Below are 14,449 nucleotides of genomic sequence, written 5' to 3' on the forward strand. Positions count from 1 at the left end.
AAGTGGGTCGGTGGCACCAAGGAAACGCGCATGTCAATGGATCTGGTGCGCCAACGATATCGGCTCGTCCGCCATCAGCAAGACGCCAGTGCCGTGCACCGTCAAGGTACTTCTTCGCAATCGCACAACCACCCAAGAGCCGAGAAAGAGAGGGCAGGCTGCTACATACTGAGTACGGCTGGGCGCCGAAGCGACTCCGAACGGTTCGAATTTGTGTTGCGCAAGCAAATTTCTTGTATTTAGCGATCATTGCGTGCGTGTCGCTACTACCGACCATGCACCGACGTGATTCTCAAAGCGCTGAAGTAGGCTCCACCTGTCTTCCTTTCTCGAGTGAGCAATGAACTTGTACGGAGCCCTGTGGTTTGGCTACTTCAAGCTCGAAAAAAGACCCATCGTACCGGGATATTTGCCCTTTGACCCTTACTCACATTCACAGTACAGTGTACGCGAGTGCCGACAGCTGGTGCGTCCTGGCCCTTGCTTTTACTACCTTCCTACAGTGTCGAGTTAGTACGACGGCCAAGGCGCTTTAGTCGACGAAGTCTCGTACTGTCGTGTGTCAGCATCAGAAAGGCGCCACCGACTTGAGCAGCAGCCGATCCTCTGCGCTGTGATTGGATCCAGTGCGACGTCGCGTGAGCCGATTGGCTGTCTATCCGGATTTCGCAGCCAAATCCGGATACGCTGCATTTCGCATGGCCGAAAGCACCAGTTTGCTTCCAGTCGTGACGAGCAGCAGCGATAGGCATGTCCCTGACCACGCCCCACATCGTGTCGCTTGGCATGTTCTCGTACTGGCCGACGGCCCTCCAGAAGACCGCCAACGCCGACACGGAGCGCGTGTCCGTGCCCGACACGCTCTACCAGCGCCTCGTGCAGAAGGACCGGCGCGAAGAGCGCGCGTTTGGCTTCATCCGCGAGAGCTACCGCGCGTGGCGGCTCACGGGCATGGAGGCGCGCAAGGTCATCGTGACGACGCCCGAGCCCATGAAGGCCGAGGCGCCCACCAACGACGACCTGGTCGATGCGCTCCAGCTCTTCCACGACGAGATGCAGGATGATGACGAGAACGACGACCATCGCATCATGCAGGACAACGCTGCGCTGTGCACGCCGACGACGTACGAGGCCATGGCGCCGTTGACGATGGCGCCGCCGCATGCCATGTGCTTGGAGTCGCCGCCGACAACGGACCTCGGCAGCGTCGCCGAGCCGCCGGCGCCGACCAAGAAGCGCAAGTTCCGCAAGTGGTATGCGCTTCGAGCCTGCTCGCCCTCTCTTTTAGGTACCAATGTAGTGGCTCGTCGGATGCGACCAAAGTCTTGCGCGACTGGCTCTTCGACCCGCACCACCAAGAACACCCGTACCCGTCCGAGAAGGTCGGACCCGATGGCGATATCCTTGCTCATGCCGCGCATTCGTTAGGAGAAGAAGCTGCTCTCGGACGAGTCGGGCTTGACGATCAAGCAGATTGGCATTTGGTTCCGGAACGCGCGGCAACGCTTGTGCCAGCCGACGCCGTCCAAGATGACCATCCACCCGGAGCAAGCCGCTTCGTTCATGCAGCTCGTGAGGTACTCGCGGCGTCCTTGCATGTACAGCATCCGCCTCAACTCTCCTGTAGCCTGCGTCATGACGAGGCAACGCCACTTCGCCGCGGCGCATGGTCGGCCGAAGAGAACCTCTACGCGCAGCGGCTCATCGAGCTCTTCACGCAAGGCCACATGCCGATCCTCGAAGGCACGCCGCTCCGGTCCTTCCTCGCCATGGCGCTGCACTGCCACACGATGCGCATCTCGAAAAAGTTTGTGCGCGACTCGTCCGTCGGCAAGGTACGGCATCTAGTCGGTCTACAAGTCGATGACAATATTGTCATAGATTACGTTCCGGCGCGACCGCATCTTCAACGCCCACGGTGGCGTCTTTGAGGGCATTCTCCAAGACCTTTTGCATCTCAAGGCCCGCGTGCTCGAGACGCGCCCGGCGAACGTCGCCAGCCAGAAGCACAGCGGCGACGACGCGGCCTTCCAGGTCCAGGCCTGGCTCCGCAATGACCCGCCAGCCTTCAAGGCCGAGCCGCCGCCGCCGCTCGATGACGCCATGGAGAACGACATGCTGGACGCGTTTGAGTTTGACCTTCTGGGGGCGACCTTTGGACCGTACGAGATCGACCCGACCGTCGCTGCGATGCTCTCGCCATGAGCCAGACCAAGAGGACGGTGAAGTTGAGGACATGGAAGAGACGACAAGGGACGGCGGTGGGGCGTGGGATCGCCAAGACGACGAAAGTGGCAGGCAGTGCGTGGGAAGATGCATGAACGAGGAGTTGTGGTGGCGTTGACGAAGAGACAAATGTATGCATTTTTGCTTTTGGTATGTAGTTGCACCTGCAATGGCGAGGCGAGGAAGGAGATCGGCCATACTTGCAGTGATGCGCAGCGCAGGTCGCATGGTGCTACGAGTACTGGGGCCATGGCCGGTCGTTGATGGATCGTACTCAGAGAGCTCGTGATGGGTACAAGTATGCATCGCCGGCCTACGTGCCATGCGCCGCTGGCCTGTCCAGCCGTGCGTCGCTCGTGAGACTTGGGGTGCTGGTGGTACGAATGTGAGTCAATGTTGATGCGAAGTTATGCCATGAATCCTAAAACTACAGTCTACGTGTTGCGGTCGATTGACCACAGCCGCAGGGGGGTGGGGCTGGTTTTAAATCAGACGGCTGGTCGGCCATCGGTCGCCGAAGACCGTCTTACAGCTTGTCGACCTTGTCAAACGCGCCACCGCCGGGGTTGCGCTTCGCGAGCTCGGCGCGGTCGGCGGCCTTGTAGTCAAACGAGCAGTTGTGCTGGTCGGCGAACCGGTGGTTGGAGCAGTAGACGTAGCCGCAGCGGCACTCGATGCCCGTGAGGCCCACCTTCTTCTTGCAGTCCCAGCAGCGGCCCTTGTTCTTTTGCACAACGGGTTCGTCCTTCTTCTCTTCGTCGGCGGCGGCCGGCGCGGGCATCGGCGCGGCCACGACTTGCGGGGCCGCGACGGGCGCGGGCGACGCCGATGGCGGCGACGTGTAGTTGGCCGTCTCGACCTGGCGCGCCGACATGGTCTTCTTCCAGCACACCGAGCACATGTTGCCCGAGGCCGCGCTGCCAAAGAAGCCGCAGCCGTTGGCGCAGAGCTTCGTGGACTCGCCTTCCTGCTGCATTGTCTTGGTCGGTTGTGAAAAAGAAAAATGTAATTTAGCGGTTGGGAATTCTTTTTTTATCCCACTCGTTTTATTTAAAATATTTTCAACTGTCCACGTCGCAGATCTCGCAGCATATTAAACTTATTTATTTTAATTTCCGGACCTGGCCGTTTCCGCCTCTGCCAGCACGCGTCCTCGCTCTCCCTCGCTTTAGAAACCTATATTCCATCGAATGTTCGGGTTTCCTCTCTCAGATACGGACAAAGGTTCGTCAACCGAGGGAGCCTGTCGTGTCTTTGACCCGAGCGCGTTCGACGTTTTTCTCACACGGTGTGTAGTCTCTCTGAAGTCGGAACACTCGCATTACTTACTGGCACTTCGTATTGGCTTGCCAGCGCCCGACCGCCTCTCCCAGACCTTGTGCCGATAACAAAAAACGACTACGAGTCGAGTAGCTACAGGATGGCGGCTCCTCCCGCGGCCTGCTGTACCGGCTACAATGAAGTGCTCGAGTTGAATGGAGATTGCAGCTGTAGTACAGTGTACTAGAATACGTAGTGCAGGGAGCCAAGCTACTACTGCAGTGTCCCAGGAGAACGCCGAGACAAGCGCCGCGCAACTTGAACTTGAGTTGATCCGAAAGATCGCAAGCGCGAAACGGGCTCGGGACCGAAAGGTCACGTCGTGCCACGCGTTGTATCGTCCAGAAGTCTGAAGATGGTGGGCGGTCTTGGTGACACAGGCTACGTCACCGCCTGCAAATACGTGGCCGACATCCCGGGCGCGGCGACGGTTGGCACGTGTGTCTGCTTTGGGCTGCTTGTGTACCTAGTGACGTCGACAGTCACCAACTTTGTCGGCGCCACCTTGCAGGTAGACAAATTGACCTAGCTGTCAACAGCTCACTGGAGCGTAGGCGCTCGTCACCGACATTGGACTGCCCGCCGATGTGACCGGCGTGACGCTCTTGAGCTGGCACAACGCGCTGCCCAACCTTCTCGTCGTCGTTGTGGCCACCTCGCAAGGCGCGCCGGCAGCCGGTCTTCTGCTCGTCCTTGGCAGTAGCCTCCTCACGACCACAGGTTCTCGCAGCGACGTCTGGAATCTTCGATTTGAAACATCTGGTAGTCACGGTCGCGGCCTCGAATCTGGCGGCCGAGACGCACCAGACGGTGGACCCGGTCCGGTTTTCGCGCGACGTTGGGTTTTACCTCCTGGTGCTGGTGTATGTCGGCAGCCTCGTGTTGTACGAAGCGGTGTGGCTTTGCTTTGAGCACGCCTTGCGCATACTATGCGGTGTACTGTAGGACATGACGGAGACCACCCATCGCATCGTCGTTGCTAGTCTTGCGCTGAGCTATCTCCTCAGCATCGGTATCATTGAGGTCCTTCGGTGGCGCAAGCCACACGTGCCGCACTGGACGCCGCGCACCCGCGCCCGCCGTCGCAAGGCGTCTTACGTGGCGAAAACCACGAGGCCCGCCATGTACCTCATCGACTCGAGCCCCGAGTCCGACTGGGAAGAAAATGACATGCTGCTGCCGTCGCCACCGGCCGCGCCCAAGTCACCGCCCATGCAGTTGATCGACGCGTCGTCCGCGGCTCAAGCGTCGCCGCTCTCTGGTCTCATTGCGCTCGTCTGGCCCCAAAGCGTACCGTACTTGGTGATCCCACGACACTCTTCAGTCTGTATCAACTAGGCGCCGGCCAGCCAAAAGCCACATCCCGCTGCGACGTCCTTCCTCAACGCCCTGCGTGTGAGCGCTCAAATTGGCCCGAACGTCCGGCGCTGGGTCCTGCCGTTCGAGCCTCTCGTGGTGTCGCCACCGAGCTTTGCGTCCTACGGCGCGTGCGTGTACGACGCAGCAAAACCCAAAGCTCAACACCTTGACTCGCCCCTCCACGATCTGTACCGGCGCTACTACAACTATGTGTGGTGGCCGATCGCGGGTCTGTGCACATTCGTACGCCGCCTCTTGATTCCTCTTGTCGCCATCGAGGCGTGGCACCGAGGGATGAACATAGTCGCCATGTGGAGCGCCACCTCGCTGCTCGCCCACGCCATGTGGCCGACGTGGCCGTGGCCACCTACCTTGCTTCTCGGCTTGTCCTTTGCGGTGTTTGCAGCCGTGACATCGACAAGCTACCGCGGCCCGGCCCGCCTCGCGCGCCTCGTACATGTAATCGTGGCACTGCCCATGTCGGTGCTTGTGGCCTATGTGCTGCAAGAGGCCATGCTAACGGTTGTGCCAACAACGATACTCGGCCTCAACACCAGTGTCTCGTGGCTGCTCGGGCTTGTACGTCATTGGCCTTGCTGGCGCCATGTATCATGCAACGATGTAGGTGGTCGCGGCGGCGAATGCGCTGAGCGGGATCTTTGCCGCGGTAGCCGTCGCACACCAAGGCCAGCCCTCGATGGCGCTCAGCAGCTGCTTTGGCGGCCCGACGATGTCGCTCTTGGGCAGCGCCGGCTACATCTTGCACCACTCATGGTAGTCCTATCTACCAAAACGAGATGCATACAGTCGACATTAGGGCGCTGGGGACACCCGTCGTGTTTGGTCCGCCCTCGCTCGTGACGCAGCTCCTGATTGCACTGTGCATGCTAGCGGTTGTCGTCAACTGGGTCACTGTCGCCACCTACCATTTCGCGTACACGAACGGTCTCTGCCACTTTCTCATAGTCCTCTACGGGACGTATGTTGGGATCGGTCTCTGCATACTGCTGGAGTACGACCCCTTTCAAGGCCACCCGACCGCGTCCTAGACGACAACTTGCCTGCAAACTATATATATGTGTATACTAGCCTTTGGCTTTATATATACTAGTAGTACCAAGGCCACACACTTACTAGTACAATGCAAGGGGCCGCGTTACGGTGCGAGCTCAAGACGATCGAGCTTGGCCTTTTCAAAGTGCGAGACCTGGAGCTTCCGGCCGCCAAAGAACCGCCCGTGCAAACCGGCAAGCGCTATGACCAATGCCGTAGGAAACCACTCGAGTATCAACCAAGTATCAAGTACCTTTGGCCGCGTCCGGCTCGTTCAAAAACTCGACAAAGATCCGGACGGCTTCGTGGGCCGGCACGCCCGTCGTCACCTCGAACACAATACACTTGACGACGGGGCCGTACTTGGATTGGCACTCTGCCTTCACCTCGCCCTCGAGCTCGTCGTCGACTTCGCCGGGCCCGACCATGTTCTAGTATTGGCTCGTCGCGTAAGTATCAACTTGATACAAGCGTGCAGGGCTACCTGGAGAAGCAGCACTGTCTTCTTGGGCGTCACCTTTTGATCAAAGCGAGAGACGCGCTGACCAAAGCGGGAGACACGGGCTTTCGGTGTCGTCGTCGACGGCGCTGACGTCATTGGGGGGACGGTGGCCGGCGTCACCATGGGCGCCGGCGACGGTGCTGGCGGCGGCGTCTGTGCCGACGCAAAGCCGAGCCCCCGAGGCGCTTCGGATGCGTCGTCGTACTGCCCTGCCACTGCACGCGGACTTGGGCCCACGGCTGCGACCGGTGTCTGATCTTTCGATGTCTCTTCACTACATGTGGATGATGAATTTAACGAGGTATGGCCAGAGAGACGTGTACATCTTCTTGGTCATCCACGCAGGCAGGTTCATGCCTCGGCCACGACCACCTAAGTGTGCGATGAGATATGGGGTATTAGTAGGGCGGTTTTGCTCACCTGGCACATTTGTGGTGGCGACAGTGGGCATGCGGCCAGCTTCGAGGTCCCGCGCCAGCTCTTCGCGCTCGCGTGCTCTCTACAACATGCAGCAAGAGGAGTACTTGAAAGAGTACGAATCGAGTGAAAAGTACCGCGCGATCGAGCCGCTTTTGTCGCTCTTCTAGGTCGCGCTTGACCTTTTCTTGCTTCTTGCGCATCTTGCGATCTTCAACGTACGACATGTAGTCGTTCGGGCGCGCGGGGTCGTACTCGTCGCGGATCTCGCCGATAAACGTAGCGGGCCGCGCGCGGTTGTCGTCGTCGTTTTCGTTGTCGTTCTCGGTGGCCCGGAAAGGCGCCGACTCGTCCACCAGAGGCGCCGTTGGCTTGCGCGTCACCGACACAGTCGTAAACGATGCAAGGCCGAGCGACGTCTTGAGCGTCGGTGTCGACGTTGCTGCGGGCGACGGCGACGGGCGTGCCGGCGTCGCGACCGCGTTGGTCGCGCTCGTCGTCGTGACGGCCGCTGGACGGTTGGCAAACTTGGCCGCAAGCTTCTTCGCAGCCCAGCTCAAGCCTGTCGTACGCATCAGATATCACACTATGCAGGATGGAGGTGTCGACTTGGCGTGGCGGGTGTGGCTGGCTCGGCTTTGACGGGCTCGGGTGGTGTCGGCTTGGGCGATTCGACGGGTGCGGCTGGCGCCGGCTTGGCGGGCGTCGCTGGCGTAAAGCCGACGGGCTGGAAGCGCGACTTCTTGGCTGGTTTTGGGGCCACGACGCTCGGGGCGAAGCCAAGGCCGATGCCAGAGCCGTCGTTGGTCGGCGGCAGATCGCCGTACAGATCATCCATCGTGCTGCAAATGTCGAATGCCACATTAGCCACTCGGCCCCCATCTCGCGCGACCACCATACTTATACATATTCAGAGTATATTGTTTTGACCCCACCCCGCCCCATCAAACGGTTGTAATTGGTGCAAATAAACAATATTTGGCCAATCAATGACGTTGGCGCCGTGCAACTGGACGTCCCTCGTCAACCCAGCCTGTTGAAAGTGCTTCTGTATCTATCTAGTCGAGTCATAATGCTATGACAAGGCCTAGCACTTAGTATATATACTAGTATATATACCATATACTGAGTGCTCCCTCGCCATTTTCAATCGGAAACGACCTCGAAACGACCAAGACAGGCGGATGGCATGACCGACATCGTGCTTTCTCCGCGCCACATTTCGCTGTCGCGCGTGGTCGTTGAAAAGACCGAAGGCCGACTACTGGCGCGGAGTACGTACTGGGAGATCTACGAGGCGACCTATGGTGCGACGACGGTCGCCGCGCTTTGTTACCGCCAGTCCAGTCGCCGCGACACGCTTTGGGCCGCCACGGTCCACTACATCGACCGCCTTCTCGCCGCCGTCCACCCCGTGCGTTGTCATTGTGTGCAAAAACTTTTGATGTACAATATTGACGTAGAATGTGCTACAGGTGATCGGTCTCGTCTACGACTTGTCAGCGCATCGACGCGACGCGCTGCCCGAGTGGCTTCTAGTCGAGAAGACCTCGATGAGTCTCTTTGACGCATTACACACGCACAAGATTGTCTTTAGTGATGCTGACGTGATCACCATCGCGATCCAAGTCGTCCAAGCGATTGCGTTCTGCAACGGCGTCGGACTCCGTCATCTTACGAGTCGAAAAGTGCTCATGCTGGACATTTCGGTGCCAAAAATCAAAATTGGAGGCCTCTTTCAGCGCGATATTCTCGAAATGGCCAACGCACCGACCGGCGCGACACCGTATGAGCCCCCGGCGACGGCGTCGGCCATCAACGCCGACATGTACGCCTTTGGCGTCCTTCTCTGGGAACTCTGTACAAGCGAGAAGCCGACCGTCGAGCTCTTCCACTGTACGGCCCAGGTGCGCGTTGCCCGACCGCACTTGGAGCTGGCCGAAAGTCTCATTCGCGCATGCACGCACGAGGACGCGGGAAGTCGTCCGTCGGCCACCGAGGTTCTCGCCGAGCTTGTCGACTTTCAGGCGCGTCGCGCGTCGCAGCCACCAGAGATGTGCTGCCCGCCGCCGCCATCGAATGTTGTGCTGCATCAAACGCTCCAGCGCCTCGCGGCCGTCGAGAGCCAAGTGCTCGACGAGCAGCGCAATTTTGACGTGGTCGTCGGCCAACTCGAGTTTGCCAACGCCGAAATCGCATCGCTACAAGCTCTATTGAGTGTCAAGGCGGACGGGCTCGGGGCGCTCGAAACAGCACACGCCCGAGCCCGCGCGCGCGTCGCGGACCTTGAAGCCATAGAGGCTCCGCTGGAAACGCAGCTCGCCGCCGCGACACAGCGCGTGCGTGAGCTCGAGCACGAAACGCAGCGGCTGGAGCATCAGACGGCGCATCAAAGAGAGCAAGCGGCCAAGACACGCCTTGACGTGGAGAGCGTGATCTTCGAGGTTGGATGCTGGATGGATGCATGAAGGACTATTGTTGTGTTGTAGAAACAGCAGCTGCGACAACTCGTGCAGACGCTGGAAGTCAACTTGCGTGACGCAGAGACTACCTTGGCGCAAGAGAAGGATGTGAGCGACGAGCTCAATGTGCGCTGGCAACAAACGATCAAGCACTGCCAGCATGAACAGCTCCAGCGAGAAAAGGTCGAGCGACAACTGACGCAACTCCGGCTGGACAACAAGGTGCTCCATCGTCTCTCTTTGACGACGTGATCACCCAAGTCGACCGTAGGAAGCCGTGGATCAGCTCCGCGATTGGCATCCCGACACGGGTGTGCTCGCCAAACAACGTCAAGCTACTATGGACGATCAAGTGCTCGACCACTTACATCGCATCCAGGCGCTTAGCCGAGAGGTTTCTTGCTGCTTCTCATGGATGAGCCTTATGGCGTGCGGTAGATGGTCGCTCTCAAGGTCGACATGACCGCGCTGCAAGACGAGCTCGTCGCGAGCCGCGCGCGCGAACACGTACCACGACTTGACATCCTTCTCGTACGTAGCGCAATATGATCGTGTAGGCACTCGATATTCGCGTCGTTGACCTGCAGTGTGCATTAACGCTGGCCGAGGCGGCGACAGCAACAGCGAATGCAGCAAGCACCGACTGGGCCGACCGGTTCGCGCAGCAAGCCGACGACCTCCAAGCGAGCCTCGACGCCTACAAAGACCTGCAGCGCGCACACGCCGACGTGCAGCACCAGCTCTCGCGCGAACTGCAGCAACGCCACGACGAAGGTACACAATATGTCATTTTCTTGCTCATATAAAGACATCTGGCTGTAGAAATGGCCCGAAAAGCGCGCCGATGTTTGGACTTGAACTGCGACGCCCCGCCTTTCTTGATCCAGTCGTCGGGCTATTGCAAGGACCACCATGAAAAGCGAGAGCGCGCGAAGGCCGAGAAGTTGCGGCAGCTCGAAGAAGTGCAGCGTCAAAAGCCGCCCGACGATGTCGCCGCCGATGCATTTGCGCTTGGCGGCGTACAACAGCTCGTCAGCGTCGTGGAAACGTTCCAGAAAAGCGCTGCGATCGTCGCCGCAGTCCTCAAGAAACTGCATGTGCTCTGCGAAGCACATGGTACCACCGTTACCTTCTACTGTCGGCGAACGAGTTATATCCTGTGACATATAGTCACCCACAAGAACGAACTTGGCGATTTCGGGGGGTTCCCGGCGCTCGTTCGCGTCGCACAGCACCAGAGTACGCTCGAGGTAACGCAGCTTGCGCTCGCACGGTTGTTTGGCGTCGCAGCCTTCAACCACGACGTCAACCGCATTCGACTCGTGAGCGAAGGCGCACTCGACTCGCTATTGCTGGCGATGACAGGCTTTACACACAGCGTATCGCTTCAGAAAAGCAGCTGCACGACGCTGACCAACTTGGCACACAACTGCGGTACAATGTGCTTTGACTGCTACCAAAGTAGCAACGCAATGACTAGAGGGGAACCGCCGAAAGATACTAGAAAAAGGCGGCCTTGAGCGTATTTTGGACGCGATGCAAGCGTTCCCAAAGGAGCCATCGTTGCAGGAGAGTGCGTGCTGGGCCCTCATCAGCCTCGCGGGTTCGGGTAGGATGCCGCGTTGTTTCTGCTATGTATCAACTTGATATTTAGATTATATGTGCGAACACATTGCCGCGCGTGGTGGCGTTGGCGCGATTTTGGCGGCGATGCTCAACTGCCCAAGCGTCGCGTCGGTGCAATATTACGGCGTGTGGGCGCTACTGAACGTCGTCTCGGGCGTCGAGACGCTGCAAGAATTTGCAACCCAAGAAGGTATGTCCCTTATGTGGATAATATTGTCATGCGCACCGATTAGGGGCTATCGAGGTGTGCGAGGCCGCCATAGCATGCTTTCCCGAGCACGCTGGCATCCAAGACAAGGCGCAATGCGTCCTGGACATGCTCACCGACAATCAAGAGTTGTGTGCTACCGACGCCGTGTTGCCTGATAAATAACCGTTATGGAAGATAATGTCATGTCGCGTTGCCCAGTGTACACAAGATGTCGTAGTGGCATCGCCACCGAGCGCGCCAACGCTTCAGGGAAAGGAAGGTCATTCTTTGCATACAAAATGATAAACTAGAGCTAATGTAGTGTCCTCGTCTTCGAGGGTCCAGCGTATTGACGCGATGCAGCGGATAGGACTCATCGTCCTGGCGCAGAAGGCACAACACAAAGAGGCTAACGTCATCCAAAGAACAATATTGTACGTCTTCCCAAACGCCGTCGAGCGGCAGTCTCCGTAAAGCCTCGTTGATAGTACCTGGACCAGCTCAAGATCGCAATTCGCGCGGAATGTACAGTAATTGGGCGATTTATATATTTGAGCCAATCACAGGTCTTGAAAACCAGGTGTGGCGCCGCCTGCTATGCGAGGCAGCTCGGTTGCGACAATTGCGTTCGGAAATGAAAGCGCTGCCACTTGGCCTGGTGTTTCTCAATCCTTTGGAGAGCACAACACGCTACTTGTTATCGGCGTGCGAGCAATACAACGCGAGCAATCGACTGTTTTGTTAATCATGGCACGTACCACATTTATAGATTATATATGGCTATCTATGGCGTGCGGTTGAGCCTGTTGGTATTTTTCAGCACTGACAGTGAATTGCATGGGCGCCGCGTCTGGGCGATGGGACGAGCACATTGCAGCAGTGACACCTTTGTGAACATATACCGCTCCATATCTCCAACATTCCACAATTTGCTCACAAGCCTATTGCTAAGCTCGGTCTAGTGCACTGGATCGCCAACACCGACTCACAATTGCGCAACGCAAATACACAAAGGACTCTTATCGACGTTACAGTCAAGTCCTATACGAACACTAGACACCTGCGCCATTCGTGAGAGCGCTTAGACCGGGCACGTGCCGTTGACCGTGCCCTTGCCGCCAGCGATGCGGTAGCACTTGGTCGACGGGAAGATGGCCATGATGTTGCTCGTCATCGAGAACGAGAGCGCGCCAAAGAACATGAAGATCAAGATGGCGCCCGCAAGCTTGCTCTTGCCGCCGCGCTTCTTGAGCTCTTGCATGGCCGCCTTTTGCGGTGGCAGCATCCAGAGCCAGAAAAGCGCCGCGACCTTGCAGCTGTACGAGATGATGTAGCAGTACGCGACCTCCCACCGGATCTCGGGCGTGTCCGTCTTGATGTTGTCGACCGAGACGAGGAAGAACGAGTTGATGTACTTGTAGATAACAGACGCGAACGGCGACGCGAGGTTGGAGATCGTCGTGACGAGACCGTACGTGGCGCCCTCGTTACCGACATCGGCAATCTCGACGGCGCAGTACGTGGCGACGATGAAGCGGACACCACCCGGCACGTTGTCGGCGAGAATGACACCCGTGTAGAACCACTGGTTGCGATAGCCGTCAAAGATGGTCATAAACATGACAAAGCTGTCAATGGCAATGACACCGAGCGACGAGAGCGCGATGGCCCAGCGCCAGTTCCAGTTGAGACCCCACTTGCCGACAATGACAAGGATCGCCGAGAAGACGAGGTTGCCAATGACGGCCGAGAGCGAGTCGTTGAGCGGCTCGACCTGGGCCCAGAGCGCGGCGACCGGCTGTCCCGGCGTCGCGTTCATCGTTTGAAACACGTTGTTGACAAAGCGGAACGCGCAAATCTGCCACAAGACGCGCTTCTGGAGGAGGCCCCAGAACATGCTGGCCCACTCGGTGAACGGCACGCGCGGCGTCTTCTTCTCGACGACCACAAAGATGGTGGTAAAGACCACAAAGACGCACGGGATAAGACAGATGCCAAAGATGACGTTGGCGCCGATCGCAAAGTCAAACGAGCCCTTGTAGACCTTGCCGTTGAGACAAAACGCGATGATGAGCTGCGCGAGAATGCCGGTGAGCGTGCGCACGACGTAGATGGCTGTCTGGATGCGGCCGCGAATGGCCACGGGCTCACGCTGCGCGTACTGGACGACCATCGCATCGGAGGCGCAGGCCGCAATGACGTAGCCAAACGAGACGAGCATGCTCATCATGATGAAGAGCGTGCCCCGGTTGGGCGCGTCCAAGTCAAAGTACTTGTCGAGGTCGCCCGCGAGAAGCTTGGCCTTGGCCGTGTCGCACGTCTTGGGGTTGGGCGTCAAGCGGCGGTCGCAGAACGGCTTGCCGAACGGCGTGAACGTCATGACTGCGAGACAGATCATCGTGATGGTCCAGCCGATGAGCATCCACGACTTGCGGCGGTAGCCAAAGATGGGCACGCAGTCCGAGAGCATACCGAAAAAGACCTTGAACGACCAGCCCGTCGTGACGAGGACGCCGTAGGACGCGGTCTGGTAGCCTTCCATGCCGAGGTACACCGTGTAGAGCGGGTACACCAAGCTCGGGATCATGCCGTAAATGACACCGATCGCACCGTACTGCGAAAAGAGACCAAACGCCTCGCGCGAAAAGAGAGAGAGCGCACCGCCTTCAACCAACGCGCCGTCTTCGAGCTCACCGGGCGTCTTGGCGTCCGTATACTCGTCCTTGTCATTGTCATCGTTCTTGGAGTGGATGTACGAGACGCGCTCCTCGAGATCCATCGCGGCTTGTGCCATCCTGCGCAAAAGAAAAAGTGATTTCCCGACGCACGCGTCCACGCCGATGTGGGCCAGACGCGAATCGGAGGTCTACATCCACGATGCAAACAGCTGCCAGTACACTTTCCACTTTTGAATTTCATGGGTGCCTTGTTACGACAAGCTCAAGCCCAATCGGACGGCCAACGTCGCGCGATGGTGTTTGACAGTCGAGTCCGTAGATATGGATGCGCTCGTTATCAGAGTTGTGATTTTGCGGCTGAAATATCGGACGGAGGGGCAAGAAGGATGGGGCTGGACTCTAGACGCGGATGAGCTCAAATGCCGGTATGAAACTATGAAACGACGCGCTCGGGACCGTTGCTTTTCTTGTTGAAAGTCGAGAAGCGAAATTCAACTCTAGTGCTGGGCAACACAATGAACACGAGTCGATGGAGTACGTTGGGCGCGCAAGGTGATTTCTGCTACAGCGTACATCTTGGCGGCATGGACATGGCAGTGTTTCCTTCTACGGCCCA

The 14,449-nt window shown here is 58.3% G+C and overlaps 6 protein-coding genes across 6 annotated transcripts; 3 read left to right on the forward strand and 3 right to left on the reverse strand.

Moving 5' to 3' along the window:
* The first annotated feature begins 420 nt into the window (after positions 1-420).
* Positions 421-2,379, forward strand: SDRG_00332 (hypothetical protein). Its single transcript, XM_008605804.1, has 6 exons — positions 421-466; positions 515-1,253; positions 1,301-1,382; positions 1,429-1,577; positions 1,628-1,835; positions 1,882-2,379. The coding sequence occupies exons 2-6, from the start codon at positions 751-753 to the stop codon at positions 2,203-2,205; spliced, it is 1,266 nt and encodes a 421-aa protein (XP_008604026.1). The 5' UTR covers positions 421-466; positions 515-750; the 3' UTR covers positions 2,206-2,379.
* A 216-nt stretch (positions 2,380-2,595) lies between these two features.
* SDRG_00333 (hypothetical protein) lies at positions 2,596-3,277 on the reverse strand. Its single transcript, XM_008605805.1, has one exon. It carries the CDS (start codon positions 3,200-3,202, stop codon positions 2,753-2,755), a length of 450 nt encoding a protein of 149 aa, XP_008604027.1. The 5' UTR covers positions 3,203-3,277; the 3' UTR covers positions 2,596-2,752.
* Positions 3,278-3,901: 624 nt separating this feature from the next.
* SDRG_00334 (hypothetical protein) lies at positions 3,902-5,954 on the forward strand (the record flags this gene model as incomplete). The annotated part of the gene is made up of 7 exons (XM_008605806.1): positions 3,902-4,057; positions 4,101-4,266; positions 4,313-4,440; positions 4,492-4,836; positions 4,885-5,484; positions 5,531-5,679; positions 5,723-5,954. The coding sequence occupies 7 exons, from the start codon at positions 3,902-3,904 to the stop codon at positions 5,952-5,954; spliced, it is 1,776 nt and encodes a 591-aa protein (XP_008604028.1).
* Positions 5,955-5,962: 8 nt separating this feature from the next.
* Positions 5,963-7,726, reverse strand: SDRG_00335 (hypothetical protein). Its single transcript, XM_008605807.1, has 7 exons — positions 7,487-7,726; positions 7,015-7,439; positions 6,881-6,959; positions 6,784-6,832; positions 6,443-6,734; positions 6,212-6,389; positions 5,963-6,159 (listed from the first exon to the last, which is right to left on the reverse strand). Exons 1-7 carry the CDS (start codon positions 7,713-7,715, stop codon positions 6,062-6,064), a joined length of 1,350 nt encoding a protein of 449 aa, XP_008604029.1. The 5' UTR covers positions 7,716-7,726; the 3' UTR covers positions 5,963-6,061.
* Positions 7,727-8,033: 307 nt separating this feature from the next.
* On the forward strand, positions 8,034-11,380 carry SDRG_00336 (serine/threonine protein kinase). The gene is made up of 11 exons (XM_008605808.1): positions 8,034-8,291; positions 8,341-9,321; positions 9,367-9,561; positions 9,611-9,733; positions 9,778-9,846; positions 9,897-10,113; positions 10,162-10,455; positions 10,510-10,773; positions 10,820-10,948; positions 10,994-11,155; positions 11,199-11,380. The coding sequence occupies exons 1-11, from the start codon at positions 8,067-8,069 to the stop codon at positions 11,336-11,338; spliced, it is 2,799 nt and encodes a 932-aa protein (XP_008604030.1). The 5' UTR covers positions 8,034-8,066; the 3' UTR covers positions 11,339-11,380.
* Positions 11,381-12,236: 856 nt separating this feature from the next.
* On the reverse strand, positions 12,237-13,949 carry SDRG_00337 (hypothetical protein; the record flags this gene model as incomplete). The annotated part of the gene is made up of 1 exon (XM_008605809.1): positions 12,237-13,949. The coding sequence occupies one exon, from the start codon at positions 13,947-13,949 to the stop codon at positions 12,237-12,239; it is 1,713 nt and encodes a 570-aa protein (XP_008604031.1).
* Positions 13,950-14,449: the final 500 nt, after the last annotated feature.

This window comes from Saprolegnia diclina (genome assembly GCF_000281045.1).
Source record: "Saprolegnia diclina VS20 unplaced genomic scaffold supercont1.1, whole genome shotgun sequence".
NCBI lineage: Eukaryota > Oomycota > Saprolegniomycetes > Saprolegniales > Saprolegniaceae > Saprolegnia > Saprolegnia diclina.

Coding starts and splice junctions, on each gene's coding strand:
- SDRG_00332 (XM_008605804.1), top strand. CDS start 751: ATGTCCCTGACCACGCCCCACATCGTGTCGCTTGGCATGTTCTCGTAC. Junction 1,254..1,300: donor AAGCGCAAGTTCCGCAAGTG/GTATGCGCTTCG, acceptor GTACCAATGTAG/TGGCTCGTCGGATGCGACCA. Junction 1,578..1,627: donor TCGTTCATGCAGCTCGTGAG/GTACTCGCGGCG, acceptor ACTCTCCTGTAG/CCTGCGTCATGACGAGGCAA.
- SDRG_00333 (XM_008605805.1), bottom strand. CDS start 3,202: ATGCAGCAGGAAGGCGAGTCCACGAAGCTCTGCGCCAACGGCTGCGGC.
- SDRG_00335 (XM_008605807.1), bottom strand. CDS start 7,715: ATGGATGATCTGTACGGCGATCTGCCGCCGACCAACGACGGCTCTGGC. Junction 6,960..7,014: donor AAAAGCGGCTCGATCGCGCG/GTACTTTTCACT, acceptor TGCATGTTGTAG/AGAGCACGCGAGCGCGAAGA. Junction 6,390..6,442: donor AGACAGTGCTGCTTCTCCAG/GTAGCCCTGCAC, acceptor AGCCAATACTAG/AACATGGTCGGGCCCGGCGA.
- SDRG_00336 (XM_008605808.1), top strand. CDS start 8,067: ATGACCGACATCGTGCTTTCTCCGCGCCACATTTCGCTGTCGCGCGTG. Junction 9,562..9,610: donor AACTCCGGCTGGACAACAAG/GTGCTCCATCGT, acceptor AGTCGACCGTAG/GAAGCCGTGGATCAGCTCCG. Junction 10,114..10,161: donor GCAGCAACGCCACGACGAAG/GTACACAATATG, acceptor ATCTGGCTGTAG/AAATGGCCCGAAAAGCGCGC.